General features: G+C 37.6%; 1 protein-coding gene across 1 annotated transcript in view; it reads left to right on the top strand.

Annotated features, from left to right (window-relative positions):
- Positions 1-24,040, top strand: part of ARHGAP10 (Rho GTPase activating protein 10) — a 330,784-nt gene that overhangs the window by 194,089 nt on the left and 112,655 nt on the right. Inside the window, exons 14-16 of the mRNA XM_047855976.1 lie at positions 4,731-4,805; positions 11,562-11,649; positions 20,389-20,447. Of these exons, the coding sequence (XP_047711932.1) occupies positions 4,731-4,805; positions 11,562-11,649; positions 20,389-20,447 (222 nt within the window). The remainder of the gene's footprint in view (positions 1-4,730; positions 4,806-11,561; positions 11,650-20,388; positions 20,448-24,040) is intronic.

Below are 24,040 nucleotides of genomic sequence, written 5' to 3'. Positions count from 1 at the left end.
CCACTTTGCCCAGGGACAGCTGTCATCAGCTGCTCATCACTGTAATGGAGAGCACTTACCCTCCTGATCAGAAACAGCCTTATTTATTAAAAGAAAAAAAAAAACAAAAACAAAAATAAAACTTTGGGCCTATAGCACTTTGACCAGATGAAAAATTTTTGTTAAAAGTTAAAAAGTGTTGTAGTAATAACATCAGGGAATATTGCTACCCGAGAAAAATCGTAGTAAGTTGGATATTTTAACTTTGTTTTTAGCTCCTAATTATAATGTCTGTTTTGGCCCAAGGCCAGTCTCTATCTGTAGTTCCAAATTAATTCCAAGACCCTAGCCATGTCTTTTTTGTAGTCAACTATTCCACGTGAGGCACCATGAAAGCTATTAAAAACAAAACTCAAGATTGACCTAGTATCTTTCCATGTCTCTGTGTATTTGGAAAGAGAAGGTAGAACACAGGTCCTCAATTCTTAATCTGAAAATCATGAGGTTGGATGTGTTTTAGAAAGCGTATGGGAAGTAAGGTATACTGCATGTCACATCTCCAGATGTGTGGACATACTTTTAACATAGTTAATTAGGAGTATTCACACTGAGCGGGGGAATATACAAATGTAAATAATCTGATGTCAGGTCAAGCATTCAGACTTTGATTTTGGGAATTGTGAATAAGAGATTGTGGGCTTGTTTTAAAATGTATTCAAGTGTTTGGAGGAGTTAATTATGAGTCATGTTCAGGAAAAGGGAATATCAACTGTAGGCTGGTGTTAGACAAGGTGGGATTTTATCTGGTTTTGAAGGTCTGGATGGGATTCAATTTGCTCACTGTTGAACCTCTGGCAGCTAGAACGGCACCTGGCACATATTTGATGAATAAATATTTGACAGATGAGTAATTTGTGGAGAGAAGGCGGAAGAACATTTCTGTCCGAGGAGATGACCTGGAGGGAGGAGTGAAGGGAGTGAATTTGGCGACTTGTGGGTGATAGTCCGGGGTTTCCTCTGGTTGAGGTGAATACTCCACAGTAAATGTGGGTAGGTGAGGTAGGGCCCATTGTAGATATTTGTGTATTTATGCCTTACCTACTACTTCAACAGAGGAATCTAGACTGGATCTGAGTGATGGCTTACTCTTAAATGGGGATGGCAGAGAATTTAGATAATAGTGTGGTTTGAAAAAGGAAAAGAAAAAGAAAAAATGATGTTCAGAATGAATTATAGTCGTGTGTGCTTCCCTACAGGGGTGTCTTAATAAATATGTGTGTATAAAACTCAAGACTGTGTTGAAGAAGCAGAGATGAGTCTGAATGTGAAGAAATTGTGCACATTGACCTAGTGAATTTGGAAAGTGACAGAGAGGAAATCAAAGAAAATTTCCAAATTCTAATATGTGGTGATTAGAAATAGTGACTTCCTGGGCTGAAAGGGGAAAATGTGGAAGAGAAGCTGGAGAGACTGATAAACTCACTCATATGACTTGGCATAAGGATTGGTTCCTATTCTTCAAATGTATTTATTTGTTGTCTTTTAAATGATATGTGTGTGTTCAGAGATATAAAGTATGTTTCAGTTTTCTTAATTCAGACCTTTTTAAGGATGTTGTAACAAGAAACAAAATCCTATGTGACGTGTGTGTGTGTGTGTGTGTGTGTGTGTGTGTTACATGCTGTTTCTAAGCTGCTTTTATATGAGGTTTATTTAAATTTCATCTTAAAAATGTGGAAACCGTGTTGAGTAGCATCAATTCCCCCTTGCACCTTTCATTATGCATTAGCAATTAACTCAGCTTCTCTCAGGTTGATGAATTTGAACTTGATCAATTATCTGATAGTAATTACCAGCACAGAGTGATGATTATTGCTGAGGTAACATTCTTATTTCATTTCTCTGTGCATTTCAGGCATGTCTCAAAGATGCACGTTTGCTTGACTGCAGAATATGACTTGCTCTTTTGGCTTCTGGCACCGAGGTCAAACTATTTTAGGTTTTTTAAATGCAGTAGTATTGAAAAACAGTCCTCTGATATTTTAAACTCTGGACATGGCCTTCTGGCTTCTAGGAGAAGGAAGGAATGAGACCCAGTCTTTTCTCCCATAGCAGGCTCAAAATCTGATTTTTGTGTTTCTTGACAATTTCCTTTCTTTTTTATCAACTCCTGGCAGGGCTGACCTGAATTTGTTTCCCTCTCTTGGAGTCCATGAGCTTCCCCATCAGGAAGGTGCTTCTCTGCTCCTTTGATTCTTTAGCATTCAAAGCATCTTTAGAACAGATATGTGTAGACTGAAGGGCTAGCCTTTGCTCTTCAGGTTCTTTGAGCTCTGTTGAGATAATTGAGAGACAAGGTGTATGTGTTTGCTTGGATTGCCATAATAAAGTCCCACAAACTGGGTGGCTTATACAACAGAAATGTATTTTCTCAGAATTCTTGGGGCTAGAAATCTGAGGTCCATGTGTCAGTAGGTTGGCGTCTTTGGAGGGCCCCTGTCCTTGGTTTGTGGGTGACTGGCTTCTCTCTGTGTGTGTCCCAACTTCTTTTTTTTAATGTTTATTTATTTTGAGAGAGAGATTTAAAAAATTTTTTCTTATTTATTCTTGAGAGACAGAGAGTCAGACAGAACATGCATGGGGGAAGGGCAGAGAGAGAGGGAGATACAGAATTGGAAGCAGACTCCAGGCTCCCAGCTATCAGCAAAGAGCCTGATGCACGGCTCGATCTCACAGACCACGAGATCATGACCTGAGTTGAAGTTGGACACCTAACCGACTGAGCCACCCAAGCGCCCCAAGGATTGGTTTCTTCTGAGGGCCATGGTTTGTGGGTGACCATCTTCTCCCTGTGTGTCCCGACTTCTTTTTTTTTGTAAGTGTTGATTTATTTTGAGAGAAAGAGAGAGCAAGCAAGCAAGCAAGGGAAGGGGGGAGAGAGAGGGAGAGAGAATCCCAAGCTGGCTCTGTGCTGTTAGTGCAAAGCCAGACATGGGGCTCGAACTCACAAACCACAAGATTATGACCTGAACTGAAATCAACACTTGGGCGCTTAACCGACTGAGCCACCCAGGTGCCCCCCCCCCCCCAACTTCTTATAAGAACATTAAACATACTCCTTTAGGACCTACCCTAATGACATAATTTCAACTTAATTACCTCCTTTAAAGACCTTATTTCCAAAGACGGTCAAATTCTGAGGGTAGTGAGGGTTAGGACTTCAACATATGGATTCTGGGGGGATGCAAAATGTAGCATATACAAGACAAATGGGACATTTGAAAAGCTTAAAAAATTATTAAGGAGAAATAAATGAAAGGCAAAATAGAGAAAAGGAAAATGAAGACTTGCTTTTTCAAGGAGTGATAAGAGCTTTTATGTGTGCCATGCGTTACAATTGATAGTACATGTCTTGGTATCGTCTCAGTGTTTTCCCCCCACCAAACACAAAGTGCAAGGTGCTGTCCTTGATCTCAGATACATCATCGAGACTCAGGTCTCCCATCTTGCCCATGATCTCAGAGCTCAGGAGTGACTGAGTCTTGACTGGAAGCCAGCCCTTTGGACCCTGTCTGGTCTTTTCATCACCCATGTGAGTAGATGAAAAGAAAGTAAGCTCTCCTAGGCAAATTCCGTGGCTTTTTTGGTGTTGTTGTGTTTGGGAAACTTTGGGGATTAGAGGCATCATCTTCTTTTCAGCCAGTTGTGTTCTTGTTACTTTTAACATTGGTTGTGGAGAAAACAAACACATGCAGCAAACTGCAACTCTTTTGAGAAGTCATGATTTTTCAAAGTCGTTATTTTATCATGAAAGCTTTCAAGCATAAAAAGAGTAGAGAGAGTGGTGCAGTGAACTCCCATATTCTTATGGCTCAGGCTCAACACTTAAGATTTTGGTAAAATTGCTTCATCTATCCCTTCTTTGCTCTTAAAGCAAATCTCAGATAGGTTCCTTTCACTCTTTTCAGTATGTACCTTAAAAAAAATAGGGACATTTTCTGACATACTCTTAATGTCACTCAGAGTTTCCCAATTGCCTCAAAAATGCCCTTTTACAGTTGGTTTATTCAAATCAATATGCTGTGTATATTGCCATGTATTCAATATACTAAATTCTGTTTGACAATATATTTTCTTGCCTTTATTTCTCATCTGTGCCCAGAGATACTTTGTTTCCCCAGCTCTGCAGAGAGAGAATGCTGTGATTTGGCTCATTCTGATGTATACTTTGTAGTAATGTTCCTTGGGAGTTTCAGAGCTCCTTGCTGGACAGTGCATGTAACAGCTCTTAACCAAAAACAAAAACAGTTCTGCCTTAGTTTTGAATGGATTTCCACGGCCTTAAAGAATCATCTAAATAATGATTTTCTTTCTGTGTACTAATCAGCACCATGTTATTTTTAAAAGGCTGAACTTTTCAAGAAAAACAACGTGAAAGTTAGAATGCATCTTTACAAAATGCATTGGTACACATGGGTACTACTTAAGGAACTTATTTCATTAACATTGACTCATTACATTTTGTGCACATGGAACACTGTTTTTATGAGATTATTTTCCAACCATAACTCATGAATACCAAGCTGCTAAAACAAGTTGGTAAACACTTGGTTTTGTCAAACGTTTATTTTTATAGTCAACAGGAATGCTGCTAATGTGAGTTAGCAAAGATTCTGAATACAATTGTTTGCTGACAGCTTTTAAAATATGACTTGTCTTATATTTTGCTAACACTTTGTCTCTTCCAATAGGTATAAATGACCAAGGATTGTACAGAGTTGTGGGGGTGAGTTCAAAGGTCCAGAGACTTCTGAGTATGTTGATGGGTATGCCTCTTTTCTAATCATTTTCCATGCATTGTTTGTTTATGTTCATTGACTTTACAACTTAATATTTCATAGTAACATACAGCACACTTGGGTGCCTCGATGAGTTTTCTCCTGAGCAGAGGTAGTTGATGCTGAGAAGTAGATTAGTGTTTGTCTCAGCACAGATTTCCACTCCCTCTTACCTTGTGTTCCATTTCTTAGTAAATGGGGGGAAAAAAGAAAAGAATGCAGCTCATGGGTGAATGTCGTCTTGTGCTTGCTTCTCACAGGAAAGTAGCAGCCAGGCCTCTGTGATTTGCATGGCTTCCAAATTGCCCGTCCAGAGTCTTGACAGTACATTTGGTTGGACAAGACCACTGGGACTCACTCATTTTTATGTTGCTTCCAAAACTGTCACTTGACAGCAAGGATCCGATTCTTGGGGACTCATTGGTATTCACAGTGGCTTGTTCGTAGTTTGCACCAGGCTCTTCTCCAGAACCATGCATGCTCCATCTGTGCTGATAACACAGTGTTCTTTGGCATCACAGACTAGAGGAAGCCAGCAAGTGAATTCATTTCATTACCCCAGACATTGCGTGAATGACAAAGCGCTTTTACATGACACGCCGCTGTCGGTTCGGTGCCACCTGTAAGGTGTCCTGCCTCTCTCCCTGCCCCAAAGCTGGCTGCCTCTTGAGGAGTGATGATAACTCATCAGGCTTGAGGGCCTGTATGTCAAACCAATCTGTCATTTTGACCTTGCTAAATATTAATTAACTTGATATCTCACTTTAATTAATCAGTATTAACAATGCCCTCAGGTATGCTGTAGATGCATTTAAAACCTGTCTGCATCTTAAAGCATTGTGGGACTCGTTTTTAGGAAGCATAAACCAAGATGAATAAAATCAACTGACATGTTACAGATAGGATTGCTTGTTTGGCTGTATTTGAATTAAGGATTTAATAAGCAATAACCTTTTTTTTTTTTAGCTATTAACTGCAGGAAAAATTGCCCATCATCAGTTGGAGAGCTGTCTTAGAATACATTCGCTTTCATGAGCTGTTTTCATTTTCTGCCTCTCTGGTTTAACTTGGGTGTGCAATTTTGGCAGTCAGATTTTCCTTTTTACCATTAGTGGTCTCCAAATTAAATAGACTCAGGTTGCCAGTGGTTCAGTAGCAGCTGGAAGAGTTTAATGGGGCTACAGCATCTGCTTTTAGTTAATTTTAAAATTAGAAACACTTTGCTCATTTCCAAGATGGTGTAATAATGATTAGAATTGGAAGGCTGTTGGTATCAGAAGGGGATATTTTGGCTGAAAGGCACACTTTGGCAGTAAATTGGTCCTAAGGATCCCAGCATTATTTTTATTGTCTTCTTGTTTGTGTTCAAGGGAAGTTCAAACAAGGGTGTCTCTGTGGTCACGGGGAAGTGTTAAGCTGTCTCAAAATTTGTTCTTAATCTCATAAAATCCCTCTTGATCTGCATCCCTGAACTAAGGTGGTAGTTTCCTCTGCTCATGGGAAATGTCTCAAGATAATCCCGTACTGGCAAGGTGTTTTAAAATATCTAAACCCTCAAAAATTCATGACCTGGAAAACTGTTTTCACTTTCCATGAGACTCAGAGCAGAGAAGTCTAGGATACAAGCGCGATACAACCTAATTTCAGTTGCTGACAAAGGAAATTTGTTTTCCCAAGAAGCATTTCTTCAGGAAGTTGAAGAATTGATGAGAGGGATGACACTGACTTGATTATTTCCTTGTAAAGGAGGGTTGGGCACTACCACAATAATTATTTTACAATAATTCCTAGTATGAAATTGAAGATTGTCAATCACAAACTTTGGATTTTTTATTAGGATTAATACTGCTTTCTTGTTACTTTGTTACCAACTCAAACTTTAGGTCTTGACAAAATAGATTTATTCACTGAATCTTAATTTAAAATTCCCTTAAGATACCTTTTTCCTTCTATCCCATTCACTAAGCGTTCAAATAAATAATTTATACCTCTTCCAAAAAAAGGATTTTAAGAGTTCTGTGTAGTTGTGTATACCCTATCCACTGGATATTCTTTCTTTCCATCTTATCTCACCTCCCTATGTTGTTCTAGGGTTCTATATCTTAAAGAGAAAAAAAAAAAAAAACACCAGATGAGTCTGCCAGATTTTTAGCTTTGCTCTTTTAGACCAGTGTCCCCACTCTCCCCGCCCCAGGAGTTCTGATGATTTTGCCCATTTGGTATTAGGCAATTATTTATTCATTTTTTGAGAGAGAGAGAGAGTGCAGGCAGGGAAGGGGCAGAGAGAGGGGGACAGAGGATCTGAAGCGGGTTCTGTGCTGACAGCAACAAACCCGATGTGGAACTCAGGAACCATGAGATCATGATCTGAGGCAAAGTTGGACACTTAATGGACGGAGCCACCCAGGTGCCCCAGTATGAGGCAGTTATTTTTTTAAGTTGCTATTCCTCCAGGTAATGTGTATTTCAAATTTGGATTTTTCAAAGTACAATTTGTTTGTATTGGATTTTTCTTTGTAGAGATGAGAAATAATCCATTTTTTTAATGTCTGAGAAAAAATTCCAAGGCATTTAGTATTTTTGACAAGAACTTCTGTTTACTTGGTTCTTTAGTTCTTGAGAACTAATTATTTACTTGGATGTTTTTCTATTACTGTCATTTTTATATAATATGTGTGTATTGTTTGTTTGAAATGTTTTAAGTATTTACTCTTGTGTAGAAGTTTGTGATGATTTCTAAAGAAAGGATGAATGCTTAGTATCTTCCATGTTTTCTTCACTTGTTGGTGTGTTTTCACTCTTCATATTTAAGATTAAAATAAAGAAAAATCTTTCTTTCCATTCTTCATCTCTCCCCATCTTCTTCTCCCCCACACCCCTGTTTCCTCCACCCCTTTCTTCTCTCCTCTGCCAAGAAGGAGTATGAATGGTAGTTGACCACAGAAAGTCCTCTAAATAGACATGTCATATCTACTCCTCCAGGTCAGGTCAGGTGATGGGAGTTGTTGTCTTAGTTGTCTTCTATCCTGGGAGCCAGAAGGTAGTGCTCAGCTCTCTTTCCCTGGACCACACTTCTTAAGTTTAAAAAAAAAAAAAAAAAAAAAAAAAAATATATATATATATATATATATATATATATGTATGTATATAAAATCACACACACACACATAATATATACATATATATGTATATGTATATATACACACATACATACATACAAAGTCCAACTAAGCAGTTGTCTTCCTCCCCTTTTCAGGTGTTTTTCTTCCCCTTTTGCTCTAACAGAGGGCACACACACATAGACATGTAACTTTGTAAAAGTTTTATGTTTGTTTTTTCCGTAGTAACTTTAGAGCACTTGGGGAGGGAAGGGAGAAATACCGGATGAGGTGTGTTTGGGTGACTCATGGATTTTTAGTAAATGGGGTGAGAATGTAGCAGGTTAATTACAATAGTTATTGGCAGGTTAGAACTCAGATGGGTTAGAGTTGTCAGTGTTCTCCCACTTCACCACTGAAGAATGAAAACATCAGAGCAGGGAGGGGAAATTATAAGAAAATGTGGTGGCAGCTTAAGTGTGTTGGTGAATTTGGAGGTTATTTCTAAATTTAACTTGCAAAATAGGCAGGATTTTATTTTTAGACACAGAACCATAGAAAACAAGAGATACAACTAACTTGGAAGTTTTACTTAAAAAAAAATCACCTTATTTGTTTGTAAGACAGCTTTTTCATATACATTGGGGAAAACAAAGTAAACTAATATAGGTGAAAATTATGATTTTGGATTTATAATGTATATTCTCAAAACTCATTCAATCAGTGTGCTCCTTCAAGTACTTTAATTTAAAGTGGGGCCCAGGTCCATTTTTGGAATATTGCATTTAGGTGCTTTGCATTTAGGTGGGGCTGAAAATTTCCAGTTTCAAAAAAAAAAAAAAATACTGGTTATGTAATTATGAAACATTCACCCAAATAAACAGTTAACTGTTTGTATCTGTGCTTGTTAGTTTTAACTAGTACATAAAGGTGTTGTCTCTTAGTCAATAAGGGAGCAAAATCCCTTCCTTATTTACAGTAGAATGTATATTCTGATTGAACACTCAAATGCGTTTATAAGTTTGAATCCCAAATAAGTTATTAGCAAATTTACCTGGTCCCAGTGCATCCACTGATTCTAAAGAACTGCTAGGTATGATTGAGTTATTTGAAAACAGTAAAAATTTAATAGGGGATTAGTACCATAGACACTATGTAGTCATTAGCCTCTGATGTGACAGCCACTTTTTATTCCATGAATTCAAAGGGTGGCTTACTTTTCCATAGAAAGGCTATGATTCTCGAAATATAGAATGATAATTTGGTAGAAAGATGAAAATAAAAGATTTCCTTTAGAAGCCTCCTGGATTTTAAAATGCTGATTTGCCGGGAGCGAATTGATTGAAAATGTTATCTGACTTGTACGTTAAAATGAGATTTAAATAATTGATTTAATGAGAGAGAGAATATTCAGTTACTGAAGTAATGGGTTGGCAAAGCCTTTAGAACAGAATTATTTAGTCCCAGTTATAAAGGATTGCACCTTTAATCAGGGTGCTTAATTTGATTTCTTGAATGTATCTGTGGCTTGTCTGACAAGCTTGGTAACAAATGAGTTCTGAATTGTAGGAACTGATCAAAATGTAATCAGTGTCAATTGCCATTGTTGTAGTTTATTGCATGTTGCTGTCAGTTGCTGTAATCAAGAACTGTTGAAGTGCTTTAAAAAGTCTCCAGACTTTTGAGTAATTGATTTCATATGTATGATGTTATGGCTGTGAAATAACCATCACTTCCTGTTTTACTTTGTTTCTGGAAAGTTTGAGAATAGCACAGTTTGAGATAGGTGAGTTGTCACCTATCCTTCCTCATGCCCAAGCCTAAAGTTTTTTAAGTGACATGCCTGACTGAATGCAGTGGTCCCGTTCTGACAGGCTTTTCTTTTTAGTGCCTTTAAAGAGGAAATACTAACAAGATGTTTCCTCCCCTATATAGACAAATACAGTGTAAGAGAGGGAAAAAAAAGTCTGAAACAACTAGTTTTCTTGGCTCTTAGTTGAAACATCATTCTGGAGTGAGGGAGAAATCAAGTCTTTTCCTGGAATGTCTGATTTTTTCCTTTGGATGATGGGGTGTAGAAAACGAGGCAAGTTTCTACTGATTATTTAATATCTGTCATCATAACCCATTTACTACACTTCCCTTTGAGTAGGAACCACCACTGAATGCTTATACTTCTAGTGACTCGGTTGTGGTAATTGCCTACTCATTTAAACAAGGTACACATTGCTTATTTGCTTTGCTACTCTTTGTAGTTCTGTGAGAGTGTTTACATGATCGCTGTTTTGTAGATGAAAACCCGGAGTTCAGACCGGTGTGGATGTGACTTGGTTTGAGTGGTGTGGCTGCTTAGGGTGGCCGTGAGGATTTAAGCCCAGGTTTGTGAGAACATGCTGCACTCATTCCTTTCTGGTGCCAAGCCGCCGTTGAGTACAGTATCCCAGCCTTGTAAGGATCAAGGTGCCACCATATACAGAGTGCTGGCCTTTCCCTTTCTGTTTCCCACCCTCCTTTCCTTTTATTTCAACCAAGACTCATTTCTTCCCTTTTATTTTTATTTATTTTTAATTTTTTTAATATTTTATTTTTGAGAGAGAGAGAGAGTGAGTGAGCGAGCAGGGGAGGAGCAGAGAGAGAGAGAGAGAGAGAGCGAGCAGGCTCTAGGCTCCCAGCTGTCAGCACAGAGCCTGACACGAGGTTCAAACTCACGAACCTCAAGATCATGACCTGAACAGAAGTTGGACGCTTAACCGATGAGCCACCCAGGCCCCCCTCATTTCTTCTTTTGTAGAATTTACTGTCTCCTTTCCCCTCCCTTGTTTGTTTGTTTGTTTGTTTGTTTGTTTTGTTAGCCATACATCTTTTTCTGTAGAGTTTATTAGCTATTTGAAAGGGCATCTGGAAGAAACACATCATTAACACCCTTTCGGGACAAAGAAAACTAGTTTTAGTTAGAATGAATGTCAGAAGCGTTGCACAGAGGCTTCCAATAAATATTTCTTAGATGAATGTATAAATTACGATGTTAATGTCAAAGTTGAGTTTAAATTTATGTATTACCATATTGCTATTTTGGTTGATCATGCATTAATCTTTAGAAAGATAATCTGTTGAGTCCAGATCTTAGAAGCGTGGGACCAAACTTCCTGTCCTTTCTTCCCACTGACTTGTCATTTTGCCATTAACAGGGCTGCCTGTTTCCCTTGTCATAACACAGTGTGATAACAGTAATGCCACCTGAAACATGGTAAAATGTATAGATACTGTAGATGCCACATGCCCCAAGCCCTGACTGTGGGGTAGTGTCTTTAATAATAGAATAACTACCACCGTGGCGGTCATCACAGCTGTGTATGCTTTGTAGTTGTGAATATTGAAATGTCTGCTATGCCTAGGTCTTCCCTCCTCCCAGCCCCATCTTATCCTTTACCTTGATCTTCACTATGGGTTTTCCGAAGTTGCTTACAAATGTCTAATAATAGAACATGGCTTATAATAGAAGAAATTTTGTACGTTTTTATAAGGACTCCCAGAATTAATTATTTGTGGTTTGGCCATTTAAAAATGGAAGCTTTGTGAACCAGTCAAGAAGACCTTTGGATGTCCAAGGTTTTAATTATTGTTTTCTTGCCTGCTTGCTCACCAGATGTAAAAACATGCAATGAGGTGGACCTGGAGAATTCTGTAGATTGGGAAGTGAAGACAATAACAAGTGCCCTGAAACAGTATTTGAGGTAAGCTCCTCTCAGTAACAGGAGGGAGGCGTGGGCTCTTGGGTATCTAACATGTGGTAGATGCCAACGCTGCCTGGAGATCTCGATCATTGAGTTCAACCTTACAGAACAGGAGGACATTCATGATGGATCTGTGTCTCTGAAAGTGCCATCAGTAGTAGTTGAATGTCTGTTGTTAGGTAAATTGCAAAACAGAATCGGAAAAGACAAAAGTGTGTGAAGTAGATGTCTATTGTAGATGGGAGTTTTGGGAATTAAATGTTAGGAAGCAATGAGGAAGAAGGCCATTTATCAATTTTTATCGAACCTTTTATTTATGTTTTAGGCTACAATGAAGAATTTTTTTTGGTTTAAATTTAAACCATTGAGTCTAGGGGCACCTGGGTGGCTCAAATGGTCAAGCTTCTGACTTGAATTCGCCTCAGGTCACGATTTCACAGTTCCGTGAGGCTGGGTGCCACATCATTCTCTGCTCTTGCTTTCTCTGTCTCTCTCAAAAATAAATAACCTTAAAAAATGATAAACCGTTGCACCTAGAGGCTTATAATGATAACACATAAATACAAAGCTATTTTTAAAGAAGTTTATTTGAAGTTTTAGGATAAACTTAAGTTTTGCATTTATTACAGAAAATATTTAGGACCAGAGTTAGAATAGGGCTCAGCATCTCTATGGGTGATTACCCTTTTTATAAAGAAGAAAGGAACTTAATGATAGAAACCTTGAGGTTAGATGAAGAACAATACCAAGTGAGTGAAAGAATGAAAAAAAATTATGATCGTAATTCTTTTTTTTATTTTTTAAAGTTTATTTATTTTGAGAGAGACAGAGCGTGAGTGGGGGAGGGGCAGAGAGAGACTCCTAAGCAGGCGCCATGCTGCTGGCACAGAGTCCAATGTGGGGCTCAAACTCAGGAAACTGTGAGATCATGACCTGAGCTGAAACCAAGAGTCAGATGCTTAACTGACTAAGCCACCCAGGTGCCCTACGAATGTAATTATTTTATTTTATTTTATTTTATTTTATTTTATTTTATTTTATTTTATTTTATTTTATTTTATTTTATTTTATTCATTTTATTTTCATTATTTTATTTATTTTTTTTTAGTGTTTATATTTGAGAGAGATAGAGACAGTGTGTGAGCAGGGGAGGGAAAGAGGGAGATACAGAATCCGAAGCAGGCTCCAGGCTCTGAGCTGTCAGCACAGAGCCTGATGCGGGGCTCAAACTGAGGAGCTGTGAGATCATGACCTGAGCTGAAGTCGGTTGCCCAACCGACTGAGCCACCCAGGTGCCCCGACCCACGACTGTAATTCTTATGCTGCGGTTCTGTTGGGGATTTTAATAGCAAATGGCTTTGCTCCCCTAGCATCGTTTCTTTTTAACCAACACGTAGGATCGTGTTTCAGGTAGATAGTATTTGGGTTTGAATGAGCACATAGAATGAAATGTTACTATATAATTTATATGTTGAGTAGTTCATCTATTTGAAAAATTCCAAGTCTGTGCAACCACAGACAGTTAAGTATACTGAATCCGCATGGCTCCATTATCCTGCTTCTGAAGTTACCAACACTCTACCCTTCTTGTTTCTTCAGTCTCCCTACCTGCTACTTTTTTTGGATACTATTTGAAAGATTTTCTAAACCACCCTATTACTTCCCCCCTAAATATTAAAGTATATACTTAGAAAAAGATAAGGACTTAAAAAAAGAGTGTAGAAAGACAAAAAAAAAATAGTTACCATACCCAACAAAATTAATACCATCTAATACTCAGTCCATGTTTGAATTTTCACTGATTTTTTTTTTCCAAAAGGTCTTTTTATATTTACTTAAATTCCGACAGGGTTTGAGTAATGTCAACACATTTCATTTGATTGATGTGTTTTAAATCACTTTTAATCTGCATAGTCTCCTTCCTCTGCACAGCTGTCTTCCTCAGCGTTTTCTTGTTTGTTTGCTTATGAACCTGGGTCATTTTTAAATAGAATTTTCTACATCTTAGGGCAGATTGTGTCATGGTGTCATTTAACATGTTTCTCTAGCCATCATATTTCCTGTAAACTAACAGTTAAATCTATAGGCTTTATTAGATCCAGGTTAGGTTTTTAGAAAAAAAATGATTTATTGCAAGAATACAGTATAGTGGTGGCATATTTTTCCTGTATTATATCAGGAGGCCTGTGTTATCTGGTTGTCCCACTTTTTAATGAAATTAAAATTTATCAGTGGGTTCAGACGTGTATTACCTATTTTTGAGTGTTTTATTTCGACAAGATATTTTTAACCACTGTTTAATTTTTTTCCCTTAAAGTATTAAGTACAGAATTGCACTTAATATCCCTAATTGATAAAGGGATAAAATTAAGGCTAAACCTATGTGCTTATGGCTGTCTTCCTATCTGCCACTGATGGTGACTAACTGGCTTGGATGAGAATTATGGACAAAATTAATCTCCTTAGCTCCCACCTTGGGATTAGAATGTAAGCTTCCTGAGGATAGGCACCGTATGTGTCTTGTTCATTGCAGTGTCCCCAGCATCTAGAGCTGTACCTGTCACTCAAAGACAGTGCTTCCTGACTGGGGAAATTTTGCATCCCCCAGGAGATACTTGGCAATGTCTGGAAATATTCTTGGTAGTCATGATTGCTGGAAAGGGGGTGCTACTGGCATGTAATGGATGGAGGCCAGTGATGGGCTGCTAAACATCCTACAGTGCAGGAGACAACCCACCCTTGCTCCCGTATGTACAAAATAGCAATAGTGCTGAGATTGAGAAAGCATGTAATAGATGGAGAGGGAGAGGGATATAAAAATACGATGAGTTGCATATGTTAACTTGATGTGCAAAGGATGCTGCCGCTCCAGGAGGGAGCTTTAAACCCATTTTACTGTTTGGTAAAATCATGGCTACTAGAGTTAAAGGGATTAACCAAGGTGACTCAGTTATTGGTGTGGAAACTAAGGGGAAAAATCCAGTTCTTTTGTAATAAATTGCATGTTTTTTTCTCCCTGTTCCACACCAGTTCTTTTTTTTTCCTTGTGGGATAAGTAGTTTAATAAACTTAGAGGATCTTTTTATTGAGTACCGTAAGTAAAATTTCTTTTTGGTTCTTGATACTTACTGAAGCTAGTCCCTTATTGCTCTTGGTCTTGTGTTGCTTTTTCTGCCTTTTTCTCTCTTTGCATTGCTTTATCCTTTTGAATTCTGCTTTTAAGCAAACATTGCCTAGAGAACAACATTATGAGATGCTATTATTATATAACTTCACTCCTAACAATATACACAGTCTGCCTGAATGTGATAAAGTGATTATCATAAAATGGCAGATGCCTTGGGAGATTTTGAAACTTAGGTTGCTGTTCTTTCCCCTGTGTTATTTTTAGCAACTAAAAATGCAGTAATTAGGATTTAAGTAATACTTTTTCTGGTGGTGCACCAAATGGGAGAAAACAGTTTGTATTTTGGCTATCTGCTTATGGCCTGAGCATGTGCATTTCTTTCAGTACAAGAGGTAATAACAGTGTGATGGTCAAGAGCATGGTTGGAGCCAGCCTGCGTGGGTTGGAATCCCAGCTTTGTCACTGAAGGCGCCATAGCACAAGTCGAATATAGCTTTTCTCACCACAAAAGCTATTGCTCTTGAATTCTTCTCTACGCAAATAACCCAGCCATCATATTGGATGGGAGGCTGGAGGTGGAAGAAGGGAAATAGCCAAATCCCTCAAACCCTAGGAGAGAGATAAAGATGTGCAGCACATACGTGTATGGCATCTCCCTTTTTCTTGTATTGACTTGAGGCAAAAATTCTTTACTTGTGTGTTTCAGAGGGCTGAATACCAGCTCTCTGATTGAGTACCTATCTTTTCAGACCATAATTTTGATTTTCAGCAATGTGTTCATTACAATGGGTTCCCATTGTGAGGGGACAGATGAGCGATCTTGTGAGGTTTTTAGTAAACTGATTTTACCTAGAGGGAACTTTTAAAGCCTGGAAACTAGAATGGAAGTTTTGGGGAAGAAAATGCCTGCTTAGATAAATATTATGATTTATGTTCTTAGATCCCAAGGGGTGGCAAAGAGAGGTAGCTCAAAACATGTTGGATGGCAAGTTGAGAGATACAGTGACTCAGTATAATACATTTTGTGTGGGGAACGTGTCATTTTTATTACTGCTTCCCAAACTTCAACAATATTTAATACTTACTATTTATGCTGTATTGACTAGCAGACATATGGCAATGGTAGAAGTAGCTCATCGAAGATACCTAGGTACAAGTTCATTTTTATTGGAAAAGCAATGCTGTCCGTGCTTTTCCAAATGTTCTCTCCCCCCCCCCCATTTTCTTCCCAGTACCAGTTAGCTTTCCTTCTGTGCCAAGCTGTCATTTTCCTTCCTTGCCATTTTCTACTTGTCCGTATTTTGAAACAAAAAAACCTAAAGGTTTATTTCTTTTTATTGAGGCTGTGGTATAATTGCTTTTATTTTTCTTCTTTAAATGAGAGCGTAGGAGATGAAGGGGAGGGAGAGGGGAAATAAGAAACAGCTTTTCCTCACTAGGGCTTTAAGTTTTAGTTAATGTGCCTACAGTTGTTATGTGTGTGTGTGCATATGTTTCCTAAGTGGTGTGTAGGGAATATAACCTGTAAATATGTTTTTGCACCTGTTTTATTTGCTTTATAAACCACTTTATTCAAGTGAAGTTGACATATAATAAACAGAACATTTTTATAGTGTACCTTTTGATAAGTTTGACATATGTGTTTATGCCTGTAAAGCAGTCAAGATAATCAGGATAGTGATCCTAACCACTAGCCCCCAAAGTTTCCTCATGCACCTTTGGAATCTATCTCTCCCACCTTTCCCTTTCACTCCCTCATTCCTAGGTTACCACTGCCCTGCTTTCTTTCACTGTACATTATTAATTTGCTTTTTTTATAATTTCATATAAATGGAATAAAAATACATCTTTAAAAAAATCTGGGTTCTTTTATTCAGCATAATTAGAGATTCATTTGTGTTGTGGCAAGTCCAGTAGTTCATTCTTTCTTGTTGCTAGTGTTCCATTGTATGGATACACCACAGATTTTTATGGTTCATTCCCTTGCTGATGAATATTTGGGTTGTTTGTAGCTTCTGGCTATTACAAATAAAGCTACCAAAAACCTTTCTGTATAAATCTTTGAGCAGACTTACATTTCTCTTGGTTCAAGCCTAGGAGTGGAATGTCTATCTAGATTGTATGTTGGATATATGTTTAATAGTTTGGGAAACTGATGAACTGTGTTTTTCCAGAGTGGTTGTATAAGAGTTCCATTTCCTTTACACCCTTGCTAACTCTTGATATGGTCAGTCTTCTTCATTTTAGCCATTGTAATAGCTGTATAGTGGTAGCTCATGTACTTTTTTTTTTAATGTTTGTTTATTTTCAGAGAGAGAGGGAACATGAGTGGGGGAGGGGCAGAGAGAGAATTCCAAGCAGTCTCCGCACTATCAGTGCTGAGCCTGATGCAGAACTCATGTCAGGAACCATGAGATCGTGACCTCAGCCGAAATCAAGAGTCAGATGCTTAACTGACTGAGCCACCCAGGCACCCCTCTCATGTACTTTTGTTTTTCATTTCCATTATGACTGATAATGTCAAGCTTTTCTACGTGTGTATTTGCATTCTCTGTATCTTCTTGGGTGAAGTGTCTGTGTCTTTCATGCAATAAAAAAAAATGGAGTTATTTGTTCATTTGCTCTGTTTTGATAATTTTTTAATGTATTTTGGATACAAGTCCTTTCTCAGATACGTGTTTTGCAAATGTTTCTTCAGTCAGTGGCTTGTCTTTTCATTCTCTTAATAGTGTGTTCCAAAGGGCAGTCAATTTTAATGTGCTGCAGTTTATCAGTTTTTCTTTGTATGAACTGTACTTTTGATGATGTGTCAAGAAATCTTTGCCTAATCCAAAGTCACCAAGGTTTTCTTTTCTATTTTCTTCTAGAAGTTTCATAGTTTTAGGTTTTACACTTAGATTTGTGATTTTTTGAGTTAATTTTTATGTAAGATACGATATATGGATCCAAGTTCACTTTTGAATACGAATGCCCAGTTATTCTAATACCATTTGTGGGAAAAGCGCTCTTTTTTCCCCTGAATTATCTATTTAGATGATCATACAGTTTTTTTTATTTTAGTTTGCTAGTGTGGCAAATTGCATTGATTTTTGTTTTAATATTAAGGCAGTATTGCATTTGTGCCGTAAACCCAACTTGGTCATGATGTATTATCCTTTTATGTATCTGTTGAATTTGAACTTTGCTGATTCTATTTAGAATAGTTGCATCTATATTCATAAGTATTAAGGTTTGTTGCTTTCTTGTAATGTCTGTAATTTTGGTACTAGGGTGAGGACATCAAAGAATGAGTAAGAAAGTATTCCTTCTTACATTTTCTGGAATTTGCATAGAATTTGCATAGGATTGGTATTATTACTTTGGTAGAATTCACCAGTGAAGTCATCTGGGCCTGGGGTTTTCTTATTGGCAAAATTTTTAACTACAAATTCAGTTTCTTCAGTAGATGTGTTACCTGATTCTTCTGGAGTGAGCTTTGGTAGTTTGTGTCTCTCAAGATATTTATTCTTTCATCTAAATTACTGAATTTGTGGGCATAAAATTGTTCATGCTATTCCCTTATTTTCTTTTAAATATCTTTAGAGCCTACAGTGGTTTTACAATTATCTCTACCATTCTATCATTCCTGGCATTAGTAATTTGTGTTTTCTCCTTTATTTCCTAATTACTCTGCCTAGATTTATTATTTTCATTGATTACCTCAAAGAACTGCTTTTGGATTCATGTACGTTTTCTATTTTTCTTGTTATCTTTTTGTTGATTTCTGCTCTGATCTTTATATTTTTTCTGTTCTTTTATTTGGGGTTTAATTTACTCTTTTGTTTTTTTGTTTTGTTTTCTAGCTCTCTAAGATGGAAAGTGAAGTCATTGGTTTAAGATCTTTCTGTTTATATAGGTGTTGAATGATATAAATTTACCCCTAAATACTGCTTTACTAATAACGTCCCTTAAATTCTGATATGTTATATATTCATTTTGCTCAAAATACTTTCTAGTTTGCCTATCTTTTGGGTTTTCCAGATATCTTTCTGTTACTGGTTTTTAATTCATTTTTTTTTCAACGTTTTTTTTTTTTTTTTTTTAATTTATTTTTGGGACAGAGAGAGACAGAGCATGAACGGGGGAGGGGCAGAGAGAGAGGGAGACACAGAATCGGAAACAGGCTCCAGTCTCCGAGCCATCAGCCCAGAGCCTGACGCGGGGCTCGAACTCACGGACCGTGAGATCGTGACCTGGCTGAAGTCGGACGCTTAACCGACTGCGCCACCCAGGCGCCCCAATTCATTTTTTATTGTAATCAGAGAAATAGCTGGCGTAAATTGAACCTTTTAAATTTACTAAGAAAGATTTGTTTAATGGCCTAAAATATGGTTTATCTTGATAAATGTTCCATGTGTGCTGGGAAAGAATGTGTTTACTGCTGCTTTTGGATGGACTAGCACTTAGGTGAAGGACATATCAATTGGATAAAATTGGTTGATAGGATACAGAAGATGTGAATAAAGCTAACTGATTTTTTTTGGTCTACTTGTCTTATCACTTATTAAAACAGAGAGGTATTTAAATCTCTTGCCATAGTTGTGGATTTGTCTGTTTCTCCTAATAGATCAGTTTTTGCTTCATGTATTTGGAAGCTCCTGTTGTTAGATTTGTTAACATTTAGGATTGTTGTCTTGTTAATTGTCCTTTTTATAAGTATGAAAGGAACTCCTTTATCCCTACATTTTTCTTATCTTTTGTCAATGTCTTAAATGTGTGTGTGTGTGTGTGTGTGTGCGTGTGTCTTTGACTTTTTTTTTTCTTGAGCATTTGAAGAGGAATTTCCGGGTTACACAATTTAAACCTTTTAAAGATTTTTAATATCTTGCCAGATTGCCCTCCAGAAAGACTGTGCAGATTGATACTTGTCTTAGTGTTCTTGAAGTGTTTTTATAGAGTGCAGAAATCTGGTCTTCTAAAATTTAAGATAATGTATAAAAGTTGAGTGAACTGTAGCATTCTGTTGACCACAGGATAAAATATACTACCATTTGTGTAATCTGCTTGGTAGAAAATTAAAATTATATGTGTAATTTTCAAGTTGTCATGTATTTTACATCATATCTTTTATTGTTTCATATGCATAAGCCAAAAGTGGATATCATGTTTCTATAGTAGAGATATGTAAGAGAAGAGGTTATGATATTTGTTTAAACTTTTTAACATATTTTGTAATGTCTTCAGTTGATATTCTAGAGATGATTTTCAGAATTTTATGCTTACATTTGGTTGCATTGAATGTTTGTCTCTAAATAAGCTAATATGTGGAAGGAAGTTTTATGTAAAAAATCAGATATTTATAAAGGTACTTTCCAAGATTAAATATGAAATATTATGTGCTTAGATCTGATAGGGATTTGTGGCTGCTTAAGCTTTGGTAGTACCTGATGCAAATAGTGCTTTATAAGGTAATCCATTGGATTTATGTATCTTTTTGATATGTAAAAATGTTTCCTAGGGAAGTTTTACACAGTAAATGATAAATGCATATCATACTTATAACCTTTTATAAAAAATGAGCACAAAGAGTATAGTGACCTGTTTGGTAATTCTGAGCTGTCCTTTTCATACAGGAGTCTGCCAGAGCCTCTTATGACCTATGAGTTACACGGAGATTTCATTGTTCCAGCCAGTAAGTATGATGTAGAGGTGCAGAGACAGTTGGATGGTTGACAGTGTGTTTAAACTAAAATTTCCATGTGAAAAATCTAACTTCATGTTCTTGTAATCTGTGTTAAAAATAGAAATCACTTCAGAAGGTGTTTGGTTTGTTCTTTTAGAGGGTGAAAAAGAGGGACAAGTAATATATCCATTCATTCATTCACATTTATTTATTGCCTACTGTGTGCTAGTCACTGGTAGGTACTGGGTACATGGAACCGTGAAAGGATTTCTGCCCTCAGGAGTCAATTCTCTAGCAAGTATTTGGGCACACGCACCTCCCACTGTCCCATAAAACATATAGTAATGGCATGAACAAAGCGTTATGGGAACCCACAAGTATTTAACTTGCAGAAGGTTGGGGAAGATTAGCAGATTTGGAGAGATTAGCAGGTTGGAAATGGCTTCATATAGAAAGATATTTAGATGGAAATTACAGGCAGAAGGAGTATTATGAGATAATGCCAGAAGCCCACACAGTATCTGATAGAGAGTGAATTATATGTGATAAAATGTTAAATAAAAAAGGCCTATAGTCGGTAGAATTTTAATTTGTGATTAAATTTTTTGTGAGTCATAATCATTTGAAGCTGTCTTGTTTTCTCTCTATTCATACACTTAAGTTTTTGTGTTTGACACGTGGTGTTTAATCATCAAAGTCTTCTGAAATACATTGGTGCTAGGTATTTAATAGTTAAGGAGATGAAGGTTGAGACACGTTAAGTAACTTGCCAGATTATAGGGATCTTTATTTAAAATTCAAAACCCAAGCTCCACTGGCTAAAACCTGCAGTATTGGTTTTCACAGGTGCACCGACAGTAGCTATAATCGTATTTTCATTTCCTCCCCACCCCCCCGCCCCCCTTGGATGTATTCCATAGTTTAATCTGTTGAAAAATTCAGAGTAATCCCTTTGGGTCCTATGTTACTGCTGCCCGAACATTGCTTTAAATGTTATCTTCTTGTGAGGTCTTTGGTCCAGCCAGTGTAAAGGTTCCTAGTGTGTTACAGAAGGAAGCAATGTGTAGGCCCAGCTAGACTGTACATATAAAATAGGCCTTCGGAAAAGGCAAAAATGTGGTTCTACTCACTTTTGTTTTCACGTGGAAGAGGATTTTTTTTTTTTAAGAGAATTTGTATGATCAAGGAAGTGGGGGAAAATTTTCTTGGCAGAAACTCAAGCAAAGACTTAGTTGTTTTGATTTCTTCCCTGTGGCATTTTTGGCAAACTGGGGAAAGAGAAATTAAACTCTAGTTGGAGGACAATTGTTTCATGTTGTTCGCCTTAGAGACTGGAAAAAGCAGAAGAGTGCCAGTTTTAATCTAGACTCCTTTGAGAATTGGAGAAAGATAAAGTGATTATGGAAAAAGGTTTTAAATTACCACAAGTTAGTGTCATTATGATCATCACGCCTTATAATTGAAGCCAGTGTGTTTGAAATTCTAACGTCAATGTTGTTTGCCAGATGAAGTCTTCCTAAGAGGCGAGGACTTAGGAGTGGTAATGAAGTCTATGGTGGTAGGAAATGAGTTTAAGGAGTTTGTCGAGACTGTGCTTGAACAATGTGGTAGAAGAGATTGCATAAATATAAACTGTATCGTCCCCTACTAGACCTGTACCTTGTGTTTTGCCTCCTGACTTTCTGGGGATGCTGTAAGAGAGTCTTGACAATGATTTGAGTAACAGGCCTGTTTCAAAGAAATACTGTAGCTGCTGTAATTATTGGCATGTATTTTCACCCAAGTGGAATTGCAGGTGGAACGGGACCCGTAGTTACCTTATTTAATGAGAAAAAGTACATGTGTTCAATGGGTGTATCCAACATTCCCAGTGTAGACTTTAATTTGTTATTTGAATCTCTGTGAGTGCCCCTCTCTCTATTCACAGTGCCTCATTTAGGAAGGAGTGTGCGAGCAAATTGTCTAATATTCCTCACATCTACTTTCAAGTATTGCATGAAACCGTTGCAGAAGTCAGGTGGCCAAAATTAGTCTCCTCTTCTGAATATTGTTGGAAAATGGGGATTGCGGTCAAGTTATTTTCTGTTGACAACGGCAGAGATTACCTTGATGTACGAAAGTGTCTGTTAGCAGAGCTGACTGCTAAAATTACCAAGCATTGCCAGTCTTTGTTACCGCCTCTCACACCAGCACAGAAACTAATTTTTGATTCCTTCCAGTCATGTGCGGTGGTTTCCATCTGTTCTGTGCTATTGAGATGGTCTCTTCTGCCCTCCCTGCTGAGAATTCTGAAGGTTTCTCCTCGGTCCCTTTATTTTCTCCCTCTCGATTTTTTTTTTTTTTTTTCCTGTAGACTTCTGTTCAGAACCCATGGGTTAATTTCTGGAGTGCATGATACAAATAGAAATTTCATTTGATTTTTGTCACCACAAAAGACAAACAGTTTTTGTTCTTCATTCTTAAAAAAATACTGACTGTTCAGTGTTGGATGCCTTAGGAAATTAATTTTTCTTGTTCTTTTTTCTTTTTTTCTTTTTTAGAGAAAATTGAGAGTTGACTAAACCCTCTCAGCTGAGAGAATTAACTGAAATTGCTGAAAGGAACTAGAGTTTATCGGTCTAGGGAAACCACTCCTTTGTTTCGCTTTTGCTTGTGCACGCAATACTTCACTTCTGACACTTCTGGTCACCAACTGTGTGGGATATTTTCCCCATGCCAACCAGTTCTGTGATATCAGCTGAGCATCCTACGATTCAGTTCAGATTCTGTCTACTTGGAGGTAGTGTCAGATCCCCCAGGGTCAGGGCTCAATCCCACGAGACTGCCCCACTTCAGACACCAGTCACAACTCCTGGGTTTTCCACGGGACTTCTGACTGACTAGAAATCAGAGTTTCACGACCTCCACCTTTGGCATGATAATTTCTTAGAATGGCTCACAGAACTCAGGGAAACACAAACTTATATTTTCTAGCTTATTATATAATGAAAGATATGCTAGAGGATATGATGAAAAGCCAGGTGAAGAGATACATAAGATGAGATACAGAAGTGTCCTGAGTGCAGAGACTTCTGTCCCTGAGAAGTTGGGGTGCTCCACCCTCTGGACATGTACATGTGTTCACCCATTCTGAAGCTCTCCAGACTCTACTGTTTTTATGGAGGCATCATCATGTAGGTATGATGGATTGTGAACTCCACTTCCAGCCTCTTGTCCCTCTCTGGAGAATGGGAGGTGGGGCTGAACATTCTGAGCTTCATGTTATAGCTTGGTCTTTCTGATTACCAGCCCCCATCTAGGAGCCCACCAAAAGTCACCTCATTAGAACAAAAGATGATCATAGCACTCAGGAAATTCCAAGGGACATAGGAGCTCAGTGTCAAATATTCCTATCACTTAAGAAATTACGGGGGTTGTAGGAATTTTGTGGCAGGAACTAGCATCAAAGACTAAATATTAGAAGATTCTCTGAGCACTCGTATTTACAAGGCTTTCAGAAGCTCTATGTCAAGAATCAGAAACAGAGACTAATATATATACTTCTTATCACTTCACAACATCTATCTTGTGAGAAAATGTAATAAGCTTTTAGTATAGAAATT

This window comes from Prionailurus viverrinus, chromosome B1 (assembly GCF_022837055.1).
Source record: "Prionailurus viverrinus isolate Anna chromosome B1, UM_Priviv_1.0, whole genome shotgun sequence".
In the NCBI taxonomy this organism is placed as follows: Eukaryota; Metazoa; Chordata; class Mammalia; order Carnivora; family Felidae; genus Prionailurus; species Prionailurus viverrinus.
This window is presented reverse-complemented; position numbering and strand designations above follow the sequence as displayed.